Here is a 16,543-nt window from a genome sequence, read left to right on the forward strand (position 1 = left end):
AACCAATCTGTTCTTCAACACTAGATGGCGCCATTGACTAATCTCATCTTGGCAAGAGAACCATTTGCTTGCCAGTTCAGCAAGGAACTGGGAAACCACCAAAGGTGTTGCCCGCCACTTCTGCTTTGGGCTGCAACCATCTAAGCCAAGATTTTGAAGGAATCTGGAGAGCATATGGGTGCAAAAGGATTGGGTCAGTTTGCCACACCTCCAACCCATGATGTACTCTACTGCACACTACTGCTTGGGCAATCAACATGCAAAGACTCCTCTGCCCTTCAGAAAGCTCTTCATTTGATTTTCCTCACTACTGATACCACTCATGATTTGTTTTACGGACTATGTCCAGTAGTACATGTGTAATAACCAGTTCTCTAAAAAAGAAGGAGGGGTGTTGATTTGCAGTCTTTGCCAATTTCCCTGGTGTAAATACTCCCACGATGGCTGATTTCAAGACAGAGCCGTAAATTAGGAAAAGAGGCACATCAGCACAACATCACATAGTATAACCTAAATATGGCTACTATAGCTAAAAATATCCTCAAGAACACGAGAGTTAAATGTAGTAAAATTATTAATCTATGATACATACTGAGTAGTTATTACCCTTTTCAGATATCATTTATTTCACTGTAAATTTATACATTTTTGCCTGCTGCATTAGAATCTCTGGGAATCTGTGTTTTTAAGAGATCTATGGTCTCTACACATGTGCAAGATAGAGAACTTTTATTCTGATGTAGATGGACCTAACACTGCTTTTGCCTTGTGGTTATAGCTCTTTATGGATCCCATTTAAGCCCTTTCCCAGCTCAAGATACCTTCTTATACACATGTACCTTTTACACTCCTCTGCAGTGATGACCTCTGTCTAGAGGCTACAGCCAGTGTCTGATCCCTGATAACATAATCTGGCTAATCTTTTAACCAAAACAACTAACTAAGATCCTTATTTCATCTCTTATCCCTTCTTTCTCATATTTAATCCTGGCTTTATCCCTACCTCTTACCCCCTGGCAGAGAGACTCCAGCACTGGATACAATATGAAAGGTGTATTGAAAGTTGCTAAGAGTCCATCTTAAATGTTCTCACCACAACTCAGACCGAAATGGTCTCAACAGCAATAACAAAATGGTAACTCTGTGAGGTGATGGGTGTGTTAACTAACCTTACTGTGGTCATCATCTTGCAATACATACACGTATCCGGTCATCACAGGATTTACACCTTAAACTAACACGCTCTGTCCATTACATCTCCATAAAGCTGGGGAAAGGACTTATCCAGGGGCTTCCTGTACCCCGTAGCAGACAGCCGATGCCTCAGAGATGTGCGCGCCTGTTCAAGAGCAGGGATGGAATAAGAGACAAAGGTTAATGCACCAGCTGCTTCTCCCCCACCCCGTGTTTGAACCAACGTGAACCAATCACAAGAGTTGGCAAACACCCATGATTATGAAAAGCAGAAGTTCAAGGAGGAAATTAATTCCTTCCCTGAAGAAAAGAATGTTGCTATACCTCTGGACCAGATGTTCATGAGGGAGCCTAACTGAGGTGGGAGATGTGCCCCTGCAACCAACGCCAGTGGAAATCCTGGAGCTGCAAAGGCCATTCTTCAGCTCATGCACTGCTGTGATGGCACCATCCACCCTACTCCTCGCGCTGTCATTATACAGGGAATGGCACCCAACATTGTCCTTCAGAGACTGGACCCTACCCTTGCCAACTGGGTTTGGCTAGAAGCCCAGATAAGCATGAATGACAACCCAAGGCAGAGTGCCACAGCCACAGGCTGGGCCAGAGCCAAGGCCTCGGAAACCAACAAGCAATGTCACATGAGCTGGGGACAGGGGTGTGGGGGGGACTGAAATTACTCCCACTTCCCAGTACTTTCTTTCCTCCAAGAAAAGGAAGAAGAGGGATACCGGTACCTCTGTGCCTCAATTCCCAGTTAGTGTGATTTCTTTTGAACTACGGATAATCCACATGCCATGGTTCTTTCATTTGTTAAAAATCCTGGCCACATTCAGGACTTAGGACTTTCAAGAAATGCTAATCCAAGGACATTACATCTGACCTAGGACAGTGTATTCGTTATCTATTGCTGAGCAACACATTACCATAAACTTGAACAGCTTAAAACTGCACATCGTTATCTCACAGTTCTGGGGTGCAGGAGCCCAGGTATACAGCTGCGTCTTCTGCTCGGTGACACTCCCAGGTGGCAATCAAGGTGTCAGCTGAGCTGCTGTCATCTCAAGTTTCCAAGGACACGTGGTTGCTGGCAGGATTCTGTTCCTCAAGGGCTGTGGGACCAAGAGCCGCAGCTCCTTGCTGGCTTTTGACACGAAGGAGCCCTCCGTCCCCTGCCATGTGGGCCTCCCAACCACAGCAGCTTGCTTCATCAAAGCACACAAGCCGAGAAGGCAATGGAGGCTCGGCTAACAAGTAGATCAGAATCCTTTATCAATTAACCACAGAGGAGACAGCCCATCACCTTGGCCATATGTATTGGTTAGTTACTAGACCAGCCCCACTCAAGAGGAGGGGATTTCACCACGGGGGTGCGCAGAGGGGGCGCAGGGAGCAGTGCCATGGGGGGAGGAATGACTAAGAAGCCTTCATCCTAGAGATAAAAGCAAGAATTCTCCAGGGTAGGACTTCTCGTTGTGGCTCAGTGGGTTAAGGACCTGACATAATTTCCGTGAGGACGCCAGTTTAATCCCAGGCCTCGCTCAGTGGATTAAGGATCTGGTGTTGCCATGGCTGAGGTGTAGGCCTCAGCTGCAGCTCCAATTTGACCCCTAGCCTAGGAACGTCCATCTGCAGCAGGTGCGGCCATAAAAAGATAAAAAGAAAAAAAAAAAAGAATTCAGCAGGGTCATCCACCATCGACTACAGTGGGTTTTTCATTTTTATTGTCAATGCCTCATGAAAGTCATAGAATAAAGATAATGTTGATAGAAAATGCAGAAATAAAGCATCCTTCTTGTTTAGAAGGACTAGCTATTGGTGCCAGTGGCTTTGGAAATAACAAACCAAACCAAACCAACGCTTAGAGCTAGTGCTCTTCAGAGGTGAGGTGCAAAACTGTGGCTGATTCACAAAAATCAGTTCTGACATGCATTTCGCTTTGTTCCCTCCCAAGTCCCCACTAAAGCCATTGGGAAAGCATTCCCATTTTTGTCCTCGCCATTTGGTCCGATTTGAGAAGCAGCATCTGGAAGGCGGACAAGGGAGGTCGACACCTTTCTGGAAGGAGGAGAGCAGGAGCAGCAGCTGGGCAGCCACAGCCCCAGCCTCAACTTCACGTGGAAAAAGCTTAGCTGATGAGGGTTCTGAACAGGGAAAGACTTAGGCTTAAGCTTGGAGTTAGTGCCCTGCATGAGTCGGAAGTCAAATAAGGAAACAGACACGCCCCCTCCGGGACCTCCGTGCAAAGCTGCAAGCTGCCCCTGCAGGCAGACCCAAGGAAAGGAAGTTAAGTGAGGGAGCAGGTGAAGCAGCTCTTGGCCCTCACCAGCCACACTAAAATGACAGTGAAGGCAGCTCCACAAAGGTCCTAATCCACAGGCACAAAGAGAACACAAGAGGATTCTGCGATGTTCAGAGGTGGAAAGCAGGTGCAAGCACAAGTCTGCACCTAAGCCAATGCTGACAGGAAAGGAGGGAGTCCCCAGAGAGACAGTACTTGGGGACAGAAGGCAGGCAGAGGAGAGCTGAAAACCACGGTAAGAGTGGGCCACTGAGGTCTCCCCCGGAGCCCCATGCAGCTTGGCTACCTCCTCTCTGCCAGCTGCAGGAGATTAGCGGTTGAGTGGAGCCCCCAGCTCAGGAACCTGAGTCAGAGCTGAGGACGGGAGGAGAGAAAAGATCAGGTCAGTGGCCAGGAGTCCCAGGAAGCCTCCAGGAAGGTTCCCTGGTTCAGGCAGAGTCTCCCACTCAGGCGGGGAGCAGAGGATTCATCTCTGGAGAAAGGGGTCACCCCAGAGGATGGACCCCTGCACAGCGACATAGGGGGCCCCATGAAAAGGCCCACTTGCCCCCTAACCCCTTACAGCAAAGACAGCAGGCAAGAGACCACCCATGAGTGCCTTTCTCTGAAATATGGAGTCAAAAATATTGAGTGATTTCTGCCTGTGCTCATTCTTTCCTAATGGTTTTATAGCTGCCACATCCTATCCAGCTGGGCATCCATTCTAGAGCCTGGTCTTTGAGTGGCAGTTTGGGGCCCCAGCCTGGGGTGACCTGGGAATGTCACAGATCCCGGCCAGAATCAGTGGGGTGGTTTGGTTTAATGAGCCTCCTATCGACTTTCTCCAAGCCATAGTCAGATACGCAACAGGTGCCCCATCCTCCACCTACTCGGGGGTATCAGACCCCTTACCCATGGCAGCTTAACTCACATTTGCCAGGCTCTAGGGGCAGCAGACCCATGGTTCAATCTTGCCCAACGTTTTGCATTTTTGTTTTATTTTTATCTTTTAAACCAACTTTCCCTCTTTCTCCCCACCCCCACATATATGTTTTGTGTTCTCTTTTTTAGATTATGCATTTGGGAGCAGAGAAGCTGATCAAGTCATGCGTTCATGGTGCCCTCCTGATGGAAGCCCACGCTTTGCTTTCTAGTCCTCTTTTATACCAAGAAGAACCAGGGCTCCTAGTGGAGTAGATGATACTGTGTTTGGGCGAGAGAACTAGAGTTGGGACTAGATGGAGACCATCAAAGACAAGTGGAAGGGTGACAGGAGTCAACCTGAAGGGGCCCAAGTTGTGACAAGCCTCAAAAAGGAAAACAAGGATCACTGTCGCCGGAACCAACTGAGTTGGCGTAAAGCCTCAACATTTCAAAAGGTACAAAAAAGAAAGCATAGCAAAGAAAGGTCACAGGCTCCACTCTAAGTCAGCTGATTGGCGCTTGACTCATGCCAAATGGACCACAGGAAAGTGAGCTTGGAACTTGGACCATCCTCAGAATCAGAGAGACCTGGAGAATAGGGTTTCTCTCTTTCTTTCTCTCTCTCTCTCTCTCTCTCTTTTTTTTTTTTTTTTTTTTTTTTTAATTTTGTAGCCACCCCACAGGCCAGGGATGAGATTCCATCCAGCACGGTGGCAATGCCTGATTCTTAACCCACTGTGCTGGGCCAGGGAATTGAACCTACATCCCAGCGCTCCAAAGACACCGTTCATCCTGTTGCGCTACAGCAGGAACTCCCAGAAAAGATTCATGGGGGAGACTGCAGGGGAATGAGCTGAGATAGGAACTTTGGGCACTGAATCAATGTGCTTCCCCAAGATGAAGCTGGGGCCTTGTTATCACTGCATTTAGCGCAAGATCAGCAAGCGCTTGCTATTTGTAAGCATGCCTCTGAATGGAAGCACACAGATCTTTAGGGTAAGTGCTTCTAGAGGGTGATCTGAGCCCCAATATAGAAAGGTAACAGGGATGCAGAGACTGAGCTTTCCAGATCCAGTAAGGTTCCCCCATTATGTGAAGTCTTAAGCCCCATTGGGGACCTTGGGTGACAAAAGGAGTCATATTTGCTCTTCCAAAATAATTTTGCAGATTTGGTTAATTTTATCAGGGACTTGTCACAGTGTGAAAAGGTAGGGAGCTTTCCTGACTATCTAATTTAACTTGAAACACTTCAGAGTAAGAAAAAAAAGGGCGGGCTATAATGAAAGCAAAGGTCGGTAATTAGAACCCCAAGGGTCAAAGAGCTGTATGAAGAATTAGTTGTACTATATTATTTAGTTCTGGAGTAATAGGCATTATTACCATCTTAGTAGTGTGCACATATTTGTTGCTTTTCAGTTTTCTTTCTGGGTTTTTTTTTTTTTTTTTTTTTTTTTGTCTTTTTGCCTTTTCTAGGGCCGCTCCCACAACATGTGGAGGTTCCCAGGCTAGGGGTCTAATCAGAGCTGCAGCCGCCAACCTACACCACAGCCACAGCAACACTGGATCCTTAACCCACTGAGCAAGGGCAGGGATCGAACCCGCAACCTCATGGCTCCCAGTCGGATTCATTAACCACTGCGCCACAACAGGAACTCCATGCTTTTCAGCTTCCTTAATAAACCTTCAGAAAAAATTCAGGCTGGAGTTCCCTTGTAGTGCAGTAAGTTAAGGATCCAGTGGTCCTGGATCCTTAACTGCAGTGGCTCTGATCACTGCCAGGGCGAAGGTTTGATTCCTGGCCCAGGAACTTCTGCATGCAGCGAAAAAAAAAAAAAAATACAGGCTTCATAATAGTTACACAATAGAATATAAATATTTATTGCTTTTTTTTTTTTTTTTTTTTGGCTTTTTAAGGCCATACTTGCGGCATATAGAAGTTCCCAGGCTAGGGCTCAAATTGGAACTGCAGCTGCCAAGCACAGCCACAGCAACATGGGATCCGAGCTGCATCTGTGACCTACACCATAGCTCATAGCAACGCCGGATCTCCAACCCAGAGTGAGGCCAGGGATCAAACCCGCCTTCTCGTGGATATGAGTCAGAATCGTTTCTGCTTCACCACAATGAGAACTTCGGAATATAAATATTTTAAATAAAAAAAAAAAAACCTACTTTGACCATGCAAAAGTAAAAGGGCAGATGCCCAGAGTTAGGAGATGGAGAAGTGGAAGAAGAGCCGAAAGGAGAGACAGGGAGCTCATAGACTGAGTGACCAGAGTGGGGCAGCAAGGGGTCCTGTCCACTGCAAAGGCTGGTAAGACAAGAATGTTTCTGAAGGGCAACTGGGTAGAATCTATCTGGAAGGATCCAAAAGAAACCAGCGACAATGCCTGCTGGGTAGAATCTATCTGGAAGGATCCAAAAGAAACCAGCGACAATGCCTGCCTCCAGAAGGTGATCAGAATGGCTAAGGAACAAAGGAGGGGGGCTTTCACAGTGGACCCTTTCTAGCCTGGAGTTTGAAACCTTTTTAAAAGTTTTTAAATTAAAAATAGAGGTGCACAGGAGTTCTCCCCGTAGCGCAGTGGTTAACAAATCTGACTAGGAACCATGAGGTTGCGGGTTCAATCCCTGGCCTCACTCAGTGGGTTAAGGATCTGGCGTTGCAGTGAGCTGTGGTGTAGTTTGCAGGCACGGCTCAGATCCCGCATTGCTGTGGCTGTGGTGTAGGCAGGCGGCTGCAGCTCTGATTAGACCCCTAGCCTGGGAACCTCCCTATGCCACGGGTGCGGCCCTAGAAAAGACCAAAAAAGAAAAAAAAAAAAGTGCATAATCAACAGTCCAACTCCAGGACGGGCCCCTCCTGGAAAAGCAGCATCGATGCACAAGACCTGGCCAACAGCATTCACCAGCAAACTGGACACAAATGCAATGCCTGTTCGGACAAAGACGGGTGTGCTACAGAACAGCCATACCGTGGACTATCACGCCCTAAAGAATTCATTGGACCTATGCTGACAATCATGGAAAGGTGTCCCTAATACCTCATTTAATGAGATAAGCTGCTCAACATGTATGTCATTTTTGGTGTATTTTCCAACTATATGTATATATGATTTATACACACAAAATTGTTTGGAAGGACCACCCACTGAACAGCAGTTACTTGTGGGGAGAACAGTTTCACCGAGAGGTGTCTTACTTGAATTGATTATGAGATGTCTGTATAATGTATAGACTTCGGTGGATCATTTCCTCGAAAGTACGGCACTGCCCTGTCAAGTGGAGAAAGGCTTCGGAGTTGGGGGGTAGTGAATTCGGCTCATGAACTCCAGGAAGGAGGTGCTCTGTACATCTCTGCCTCCCCTGGAAAGAAGCCTGATCACAGCAAGGCTTGATCCAGGACAAAGTCATTTCCATGTCGAAAGCACCAAGACCGCACTGATGGGTCCCATCGGAACCCTTCAAGAAAGGGGTCAGCAAGCCCTTGTCTGACCAAGAGCCCAAGACCAGAGAGCCCTCTGCACCATCAGGGAACTCAAGAGATCCCAGGAAATGTTTCTCGAATGAATGATCGCCCAGAACACTGTCCCCAGGAGCTGGTGCCCGAAGCCTGTCTAACCTGTAGCCTCATCTCTTGGCACTCCTGTGCCACAGCACCTGCCCAAAGAGACCCAGGCCAAAAGGGTGCCGCGAACCAAGTGACGGAGGGCTGAAGTCTGGAACCCCTGGACAAGGACACAGCAACCTGTCAGAAGTGCGGCTGTCTTGGTAGATGACGCACACAATTCTCAAAACCAGCAAGGTCATGGAATTTCCACCCAGTCTGGACCTGGAGGGTGTGTGGGGCCCAGAGGCCTTTTGCCTGGAGGACAGAGATTTGGACACATCCACGCCAACACCACCCACAGCTGCTGATTGTTTATTGCACAAGAAACTGGCAATACCGAGGCAAGGGCGGGGAGCGTTACAAAACAATCTGGTGACCACCTCAGAGCTACCAAAGGGCATTCCGTACAGACACCTCAGTTATATACACATATGTACACACACACCCACATGAACACACTCCGCACACCCAGAGCCCGAGGCTTCCAAACCCCGCCTGGCAGCTGGCACCCCAACCCCCAACACGGTGAGATGCTGCAGGGAAGCACGGCAAACGATTCCAGGGAAGGAAAAATGGTTGAGCCGCGATGAACTGAGCCGCTGACATCAGCACGCGCAACAGAGCGGCCAGGGCCCTCCTCCCTGGGCCGGGCCAGGGAAGGACGAGGCCCTGGGACCATGACAGGGTCCTCAGAAGGCCCCTGGACCGGCCCGAGGGCTGCATGGGGGCCCCGCGACAGTCACCACTCCAGCTTCCCAGAGGAGTGTGTTCACCTTGACGATTGCAACACATGGCAGGATGCCCACGGCAGAGGCTGGCGGGAGCTCCAGAAATCAGGCCCGACTGGGCATGGCAGCTCAGGGCCCTTCTGCTGGTTTCCTACAAGCAGCTGTCGCCTCACTTGGAGGCAGAGTAGGCTCACTCCACAGTGGCTGCGTCCCACCTCATTCTCCACCCGGACGCACGGGCTGCCTGGAGGTCCAGGGACTTGAGCCCCATCGCTACATCTAGCGGTGGTGGGGGCGGGGGGGGTTCTTCGCGGAGGGAGAGGGCAAGGTTGGGGTGGCACTCGGGACAACAGCGCCCTTCCCTCTCTGTCAGGGCTCGGGGACAAGGCTGCTGTGAAGCTGAGCTGCCAGGTCAGGCCTGCCTGAGCTCACACAACTGCTGAGCAGGTTCCTAAGTGGAGCCGCTGTTGGGGCAATTCTTGGACAAACAGGGCTGGGGCCGTCGAGGTCCTAGCCATGCCTGGCACGCCAGCTCCTTGATGGAAAGTGACAGCAGCATAGCAACCACGAAACACAAAGCAACCCCACACACAAAATGCTTCAAGTTTATGTCAAAGGGAAAAGAAAGTCTGAGGGCGTTTGCTGTTTCCATCCCACTGACATGACCCTTTATCTGCTGGAAAGAACGAACGGGCCCGCGCCGAGTGCAGGAAGGGGCCTTGCTGCTCGGCCTCGGGAGCTAGAGCCATTGAGGGAGGTGGCCTAGATCCAGAGCTCCTCTCCCTCAGACCTTCCTTTACACAGGTCACTGGAAAGTTCCATATAAAACAGAACCTCTTTTACTGGCGAAGACCTTGGGCTTCCTTAGCCCAGAACACCTACCCCGAGTGGCCGGTCTCCTTCTCACCTAGCCAGCCCGTGAGGCCCAGGGCTTGGGCTCGGGCGCCCTGCCTGGCACCCTCACACACAGCTAGGGCGGGTCTCGGGGAGAAGGAGGGTGAGCTCTGCACAGAGGGGCAGCTCTCCCGACACTGCAGTGGGTGATGGGGCCGAGGGTGACATGGGGGCTTTATTCCAGGCTGCCACCAGTGGGTAGGAGGGAGGGGCAGGCGGGACCTCTTGAAGGCAGGCTCTGCCGCCACCGGCCTGACGACGCTGTGGTCCCACACGGGGCCACCGTCTGCAGGGGCCTCCCGGGGGCTGCGCAGCCAGCAGCCTCTCGGGCAGGGAGGACTCAGGACTGCATATGTGCTGGGGGGCGTGGGAGAGGGCGGCCTCAGCTACTCCTGTCCGAAGCCCTCGGTCTCCTCGATGGCGTACAGCAGCTTCTCTTTCAGCTGTTCGTAGCTCTTGTATGGTGGGAGGTCCAGCCGGTTGAAACTGGTGAGAAAGAATTGGGCAGACAGCACAGGGAGGTCAGAGCTCTCACAGCCACCGGGGGTCCACATAGAACCCCACCACCACCACCCCACTGCGCTCAACCGTGATGCCAGGCAGACAGATCCTGGGACAGGGTTCTCTGCTGTGTCCCTGGACCAAGCAGGGCTTAGAGGAGGCAGGGCTGCAGGGGAGATGGGGAACAACAGGGGGCGCTCGGAACAGCAGCTCTTTGCCTACTTGAAGAGGGTGTTTCAGTAGTGAACCCCTGGGGTGGCCAACAGAGCGCGGAACTGCGTGACAGCTCCCAAAGGTCAGAGGCCCAGGCATGCCACACCCCTCCTCTCTAAGCCCAACACCCAGAGCTACTCAAGAGTGGCCAGTGTCAAGGCCCTGAAGACACCTCGCCCACTGGGCTGCCTTCTGGCGCTCTCCCGGCCTCAGGTTCCTGCCACCTCCCCTCCAACCAACACACTCACCAGGTGTGGCTCCTGGGCAGCCAAGTTTCCTTGCCAACCTTGTCAATGCAAAACTTCTGTGGCCCATTGCTTCCTGTGGTCCGGAAAAATGCACTGTGTGTCACAGGATGGTCCCTTCCGAAGGCAGGACCCTCCGGCTCCAACCGCTGAAGGCTCAGCCTCCCTCCCACTGATCTGCTTCCAGGAAGACACTAGGTCCTGCCCCCTTCTTTGAGCTGTCCTCACCCCCCCAAGGGCACCCGCAGGCCAAGGGGAAATGTACCAATGAGTTCGACGAAGCCCCCAACGGGCAGGCGGCAGGTCCCAGTGACAAACTGCAGCAGCCGGATCCTCTTCTCGTTGTCCATCTCCTTCACCACCTGCAGCTCCACAAGCCAAGGCAGCGTCAGGGAGCCGCTTGGCCCAGTACCTCCCCTGACCTCTAACTCTCCACTGAGCCGGGCCCCTCTTTGGGACGGAGAACTCGGAGCCCGGGCTGGAGGGGGAGCTGACCACTGCCACCTGGGCAACCCCAAAGCCATTCTCTCTAAAAGGCTGTGCTGGCCTTTCCCACCAGGTGATGTCACATCGCTTGGTCTCAGGGACACTTTGGATCAGGCAGTCTTCCTCCCTCCAAGTTCTGCTTTTATTTATTTGTTTACTTATTTTTATCTTATTTATTTATTGTGGGGGGCTCATCTGTGGCAAGTGGAAGTTCCCAAGCTAGGGGTTCAATCAGAGGTGTAGCTGCCACACTACACCACAGCCACAGCAATGCCAGATCCAAGCAGCGTCTGTGACCTACACCACAGCTCCTGGCAACACCGGATCTTTAACCCACTGAGCAAGGCCAGAGACTGAACCCCTGTCTTCATGGATACAAGTTGGGTTTGTTACCACTGAGCCACAAAAGGAACTCCCTGATTTTATTTATTTATTTTTGCTGTTTAGGGCCACACTCGCAGCATATGGGAGTGTCCAGGCTAGGAGTTGAATTGGAGCTGTAGCTGTAGGCCTACACCAGAGCCACAGAAACACAGGATCCAAGCCACGTCTGCGACCTCCACCACAGCTCACGGCAACGGCAGATTCTTTAAACACTGAGCAAGACCAGGCATTGAACCCACGCCCTCATGGATTCTAGTCAGGTCTGCAACCCTGTGAGCCACAATGGGAACTCCCAAGTTCTGCTTTTAAAAGTATACTAAGGACAGGAGTGACTGCTTAATGGGTATGAGGTTTCTTTTTATGGGGGATGAAATATTCTGGAATTAGACAGTGATGAAGGCTACACAGCACTGTTAAAAGCCACGTCAGATCCACTGAGCTGTACACCTTAAAATGCTTAACCCAGTGAATTTTACAGCATAGGAATTTCACTGCCACAAAAAACCTACACATGCTTGTTCTTTTTTGTATATGCTATACTTCATAATGACGACAACGACTGGACCCACACACACAAAGGAATCGACTCATTGTATCTGAGACAACGAGCCCATTCCGTTTCTTTGGAGCCAACCTCATGCTTGCCCCTGCCACCTGGCTGGACAGGGACCCACAGGACAGACGAGAGCTTTCCTTCCTGTACATAATGAGCCCCCACTGCATTCCAGCATTTGGAGCTGGGCCACCCACCGCCCACCCACACTGGCCACAACCCAGATGCCACAGCTCCCTTTGTCTCAAGGTTGGGTGTCTCATCTCCTTTTGCAAGTTGAGGGAGGTGAGGAGAGGGTCAAAGACGAGGGAGGCGGTAACACAACAAGTATCCTCGAGCTTGGGGTGGAATCAGGTCTCGCTTCCTGTGGGGACTGCGAAAACGCCCCCGCCCAGACCCTTGCCCTGAGGGCAGGGACCAGACCCAGGGCCCACCTGCCAGAACCACTGGATCTGCTTGCTGTTCTTGGTGTAGTGCCGGTAGATGGTGTTCTTCTGCCAGTCGCTCATGTCTATCTCCTGCATGCCGCACAGCATCAGCTGCCGGAGAAAGCCCGGGAGTCAGCCACCCAGCCCAGCACCCCCCACGGCACACGGAGCTTCATCCACTCCCTGCCAGATGAAACACGTTTTCGACTGTCTCTGCCGGCAGGCCTAACAGTGCGGGCAACGCAAGTCGTAAGGTGGACCCCCTGCAAACCAGGGCCCAGGTAAGGGCAGGTGTGAACCCAAATCAATGTGACTGGCCTGCTGCCGCCCCCCAGCTAGACTTCGGGGTTCTCCTGGTGAGTCGCTGTGGGTTCCCAGCAAGGCTAGCAAAGAGCAGGACTGCCCCAGAGGCAGGGGTTCGGGGTCCCAACTACCCCAGCTCTCACCTCCAGCTCCTTCTCATCAAAGTAGCGCAACCACTCCAGGGGGGCCACCTCGTTGAAGCCATCGAGGAAGGCTTTGGTCTGCTCTTCCACGCCCCGGGTGAAACGCCAGTCAGTCAGCAGCCTAAAACCAGAGCCCGAGAGCCACGGCTCAGGAGCGGCAGGGTGGGGCGGGGAAGCCCACCGCTGGCAGCAAGGGGTCAGCTGAGAGTTGACTTCAGGCCGGCGGGGAGACCCAGGGCTGCTGCCAGCCCCAGGGAACAGCCTTTAAAACCTCACCGGAACCCAGAGGCACTTGAATCTTTGAAATCGCCTCCTCCTCCTCCTCCCACTACTGCTGACATGTGGAGGTTAAAAGGCACGACCATGAATGGGCATGTGAGATAATGGATTTAAGTCAACTGGACAGAATCAGGAGAAAGAAGAGGGCGCCATCTAAATTTTATGCCTCATCAAAGGAATTCAGCCCTATAGCCTTTTGTTTTGTTTTGTCTTTTTAGGGCCGCGTCTGCGGCATATGGAGGTTCCCAGGCTAGGGGTCGAATCGGAGCTGTAGCTGCCAGCCTACACCACAGCCACAGCAACGCGGGATCCAAACCACGTCTGTGACCTACACCACAGCTCACGGCAACGCCGGATCCTTAACCCACTGGGCAAGGCCAGGGATCAAACCCCCAACCTCACGGTTCCTAGTTGGATTTGTTTCCCCTGCGCCACAACAGGAACTCCCCGGCCCTGCGGCCTTGAAGTCCACCACCTGGGGGACAGAGAACCCAGGAGGGGAACAGAGGGCCTTGGGCTTGGGCTCCAGCTGCTCACTAGGGTCAGTCCCTGACTGGCCACAGCAGCCACCTACGGTCAGGGCCAAGTGGGAGGTTCTTTCCACCCCTGGCGACCCACGGGCCACGTGTGGGGGGCTGGCTGAAGAGGGCACCCAGAGACAAGAGCAGGAAACCCTCTCTCTGCAGCCAGCTGGGCCTCTGCTCCCCTCTCGCAGCCCCCCAGCCCCTCAGCCCCCAGCGCTTGAGACTCACATGATGTACTCTTCCTTGTTCTCCTCGGTCACCCGGATGCTCTCCCCGCCTTCCTTCAGCTCGTGCGTCGTCACCTTGCCCAGGATCTCCATGTCCTGGATGAAGTACAGCTCGAGGCCGCACTCCTCCAGGTTGTTCTCTCTGGGGGCACGACAGACCCAGGGGGAAGAAGTCTGTCACAGAAGGGGCCTTCCCCCAATTCGGCTGTCACGCACTTGCAGGGCCCACGGGACACGGGGATCCGCAGGTGGCCTAGAACCCACCTCGGGAGGCAGAGGACACCTCCTGAGCTGCCCTGCAGGCAGACTGGAAGCTACCCAGCCCCCCCACTCCACCCCAGCCTTTAACCCAGCGTGGGGCGAGGGAGGGGCACGCACTTGATCCAGACGATGGAGTTGTAGAATTCGGGGTCGATGGACTCCAGGTCTTTCAGGGTTGGTCTCTTGTTCAGCATCCGCTTGTAGAAAGGGAGGGTGAAGCCCGTATCGATGAACTTTCCATGGTACAGAGCCTGAGGAAGGAGGCAACAGGGCGAGGAGGTGTGCTTTTCCCAGGATGCCCCATCTCAAAGCCCGGCTCCTGCTCCCCGCCCTCCTGAGCACCCAGCTGCCCCAGGGGCTGAAGGGAAGGCCTGGAACAAGCAGGGCCCTTGGTCCCACCTGCACACCTCAGGGAGCCACCTGCAGGCCCAGCAGGCCCACCACCTGCCCACCCGCCCACCGGCTCCCTGCTCTGGCCGAGTCAGCCCCAAGCTCCCAGAGAAGACTCATTCTGTACCGCTCCAGAGGGCGGCCCTGACTCACTGGTGCTCAGAGCCGGGCAGCAGAGGCAGCCAAAAATAATGCAGACGCCGCTGCTGGCGGGCCAGGGGTGAGTAATAGTCTAGGGTTTTACTGGTCTGTCCTGTCAGCTGCGGGGCCAGGCGGGTCTCTAGACCTGGGAAGAATGTGCCCACTTCCTGAGCCCAGCACCTTGGCCAAGAACTTCCAGACAAAGGGAAAGGACATATTTAGTCATGGGCTCTTGGGTCCCCCCGAGAGGGGGGCAGGGCGGGGCACTCCCTCAGGAAGAAGTGAAGGAAAGTTAGCAGCAAAACATCTCAAGCTACCAAATATGGCAGCAGGACTGGGGCTCCCAGAGATCCCCCTGTCTCCATACTCGTGAGATACTCAACCGGAGGCACCCAGTGTCACCCCCTTTTCATGTTCACTCTGTGGAGCCTATTTCTGCAGAAACACAAATACCGACTCTTCTTCCCTACTCTGCCCTCCTCGTGACAGGTGCCTCCTCCATCTTGCACCAGCTGGTCCACCAGAGCTCTGTTCTAAGCTAGTGTAGATTCCCAATTCCCTTCCAGAAGGTCTGAGTCATAGTCAGACCCTCCCAAGCTCTTGCCACCCAGCTCGTGGCAACACCCGGAGATGGGCAGCAGGTGGGCCGTGCCCGTCATCCCCCACCCCAACAGGGCACACGACGAATGTTCAGTGAAGACTCTGATCCGGGGAGCCCGGGCTTTCGCTTGGTGAGTCCTACACGAATCAATAAGGAAAACTTGCTCAACACCCTGTGGTGGCCACCGAGAGAGCTCTGATCTAGCGCTGGAACTCTCACTAGCTTTTTGCACCTTCAGTGAGGAGTTCTATAAGGATGAGGGTGGGGCCCAGAGAGGGGGTGCCAGTCTGCAGAGCTGCCATTGGTGTCTGGGGTCACCGCCTGCCCTGGAGGTCTTGTGGCAGTGACTCTTACCATGGCAATGAATCTGCCAATAAAGCGGAAGTAGGTGAGGTGGTCGGGGTTGATGGAGGAGGCGGGGTTGATCTGCAGGCAGTAATTGTTCTTCCCGGCGTATTCAAATAAACAGTACATGGGGTTGAGCACCTCGTGGGACAGGAGGAAAAACCACTCTCTGTGAGAGAAGAGAGAGAAAGACAAGACTAATGGATCCCTCCCTGCACACCCCCTCTGGAGCTGCAACTCTCCTCTGCCTCCTGTTTCACCCGGTCTGGAGACCTGTGTCCTGGGGAGGCAGCCCCACCAGGATCAGCAGCTGGGCCAATCTCTACGGACAGAGCAGAGTCAGACCCGAGGTGAACCAGAACAACAAGTGCACTTGACAATGATGCTCAGGAAGACCCATGTGCGTGCATGTTAGCTCTGGGTGCTGCATTCCAGGACTTCCCATCCGATATCCAGAGCAACTAACGGCAAAGGGGCTCCTTGCACCCTGAGCCACCATGCACAGCTGTGTGGGCTGTGCACTGCACAAGGACACTATGTTAAAATATCGTATATAGAGAACAAACTTGTGGTTGCCAAGGGAGAAGGCGGAGGGGAGGGAAGGATTGGGAGTTTGGGATTAGCAGAAGTAAACTATTATATATAGAATGGATTAACAACGAAGCCCTGCTGTATAGCACAGGGAACTATATTCAGTATCCTGTGATAAACCACAATGGAAAAGAATATGAAAAGGAAGAGATACATGTACAATTGAGTTACTTTGCTATACAGCAGAAATTAACACATTTTATATCAACTAAACTTTAGCACAATCTTTTTAAAAAACCATAATTTGTACATTTATCACAACAATGTCCCTGCAAACAGCTGTAAAGTTGCCATTTT

At 52.5% G+C, this 16,543-nt stretch overlaps 1 protein-coding gene across 4 annotated transcripts in view; it reads right to left on the reverse strand.

Moving 5' to 3' along the window:
- Positions 8,306–16,543, reverse strand: part of WWP2 (WW domain containing E3 ubiquitin protein ligase 2) — a 159,203-nt gene continuing 150,965 nt past the window's right edge. For 3 of the 4 annotated variants that reach the window (XM_021093864.1, XM_021093862.1, XM_021093863.1), the window contains exons 17-24: positions 15,665–15,824; positions 14,296–14,429; positions 13,919–14,059; positions 12,888–13,008; positions 12,448–12,552; positions 10,856–10,952; positions 10,594–10,666; positions 8,309–10,117 (exon numbers count right to left, since the gene is read on the reverse strand). In XM_021093864.1, coding sequence (XP_020949523.1) covers positions 10,018–10,117; positions 10,594–10,666; positions 10,856–10,952; positions 12,448–12,552; positions 12,888–13,008; positions 13,919–14,059; positions 14,296–14,429; positions 15,665–15,824 — 931 coding nt within the window. In that variant the 3' untranslated portion in view covers positions 8,309–10,017. Of the gene's footprint in view, positions 10,118–10,593; positions 10,667–10,855; positions 10,953–12,447; positions 12,553–12,887; positions 13,009–13,918; positions 14,060–14,295; positions 14,430–15,664; positions 15,825–16,543 lie in introns of all 4 variants that reach the window. The other variant, XM_021093861.1, reaches the window with a different exon arrangement.

This window comes from Sus scrofa, chromosome 6 (genome assembly GCF_000003025.6).
Source record: "Sus scrofa isolate TJ Tabasco breed Duroc chromosome 6, Sscrofa11.1, whole genome shotgun sequence".
Lineage (NCBI taxonomy): Eukaryota > Metazoa > Chordata > Mammalia > Artiodactyla > Suidae > Sus > Sus scrofa.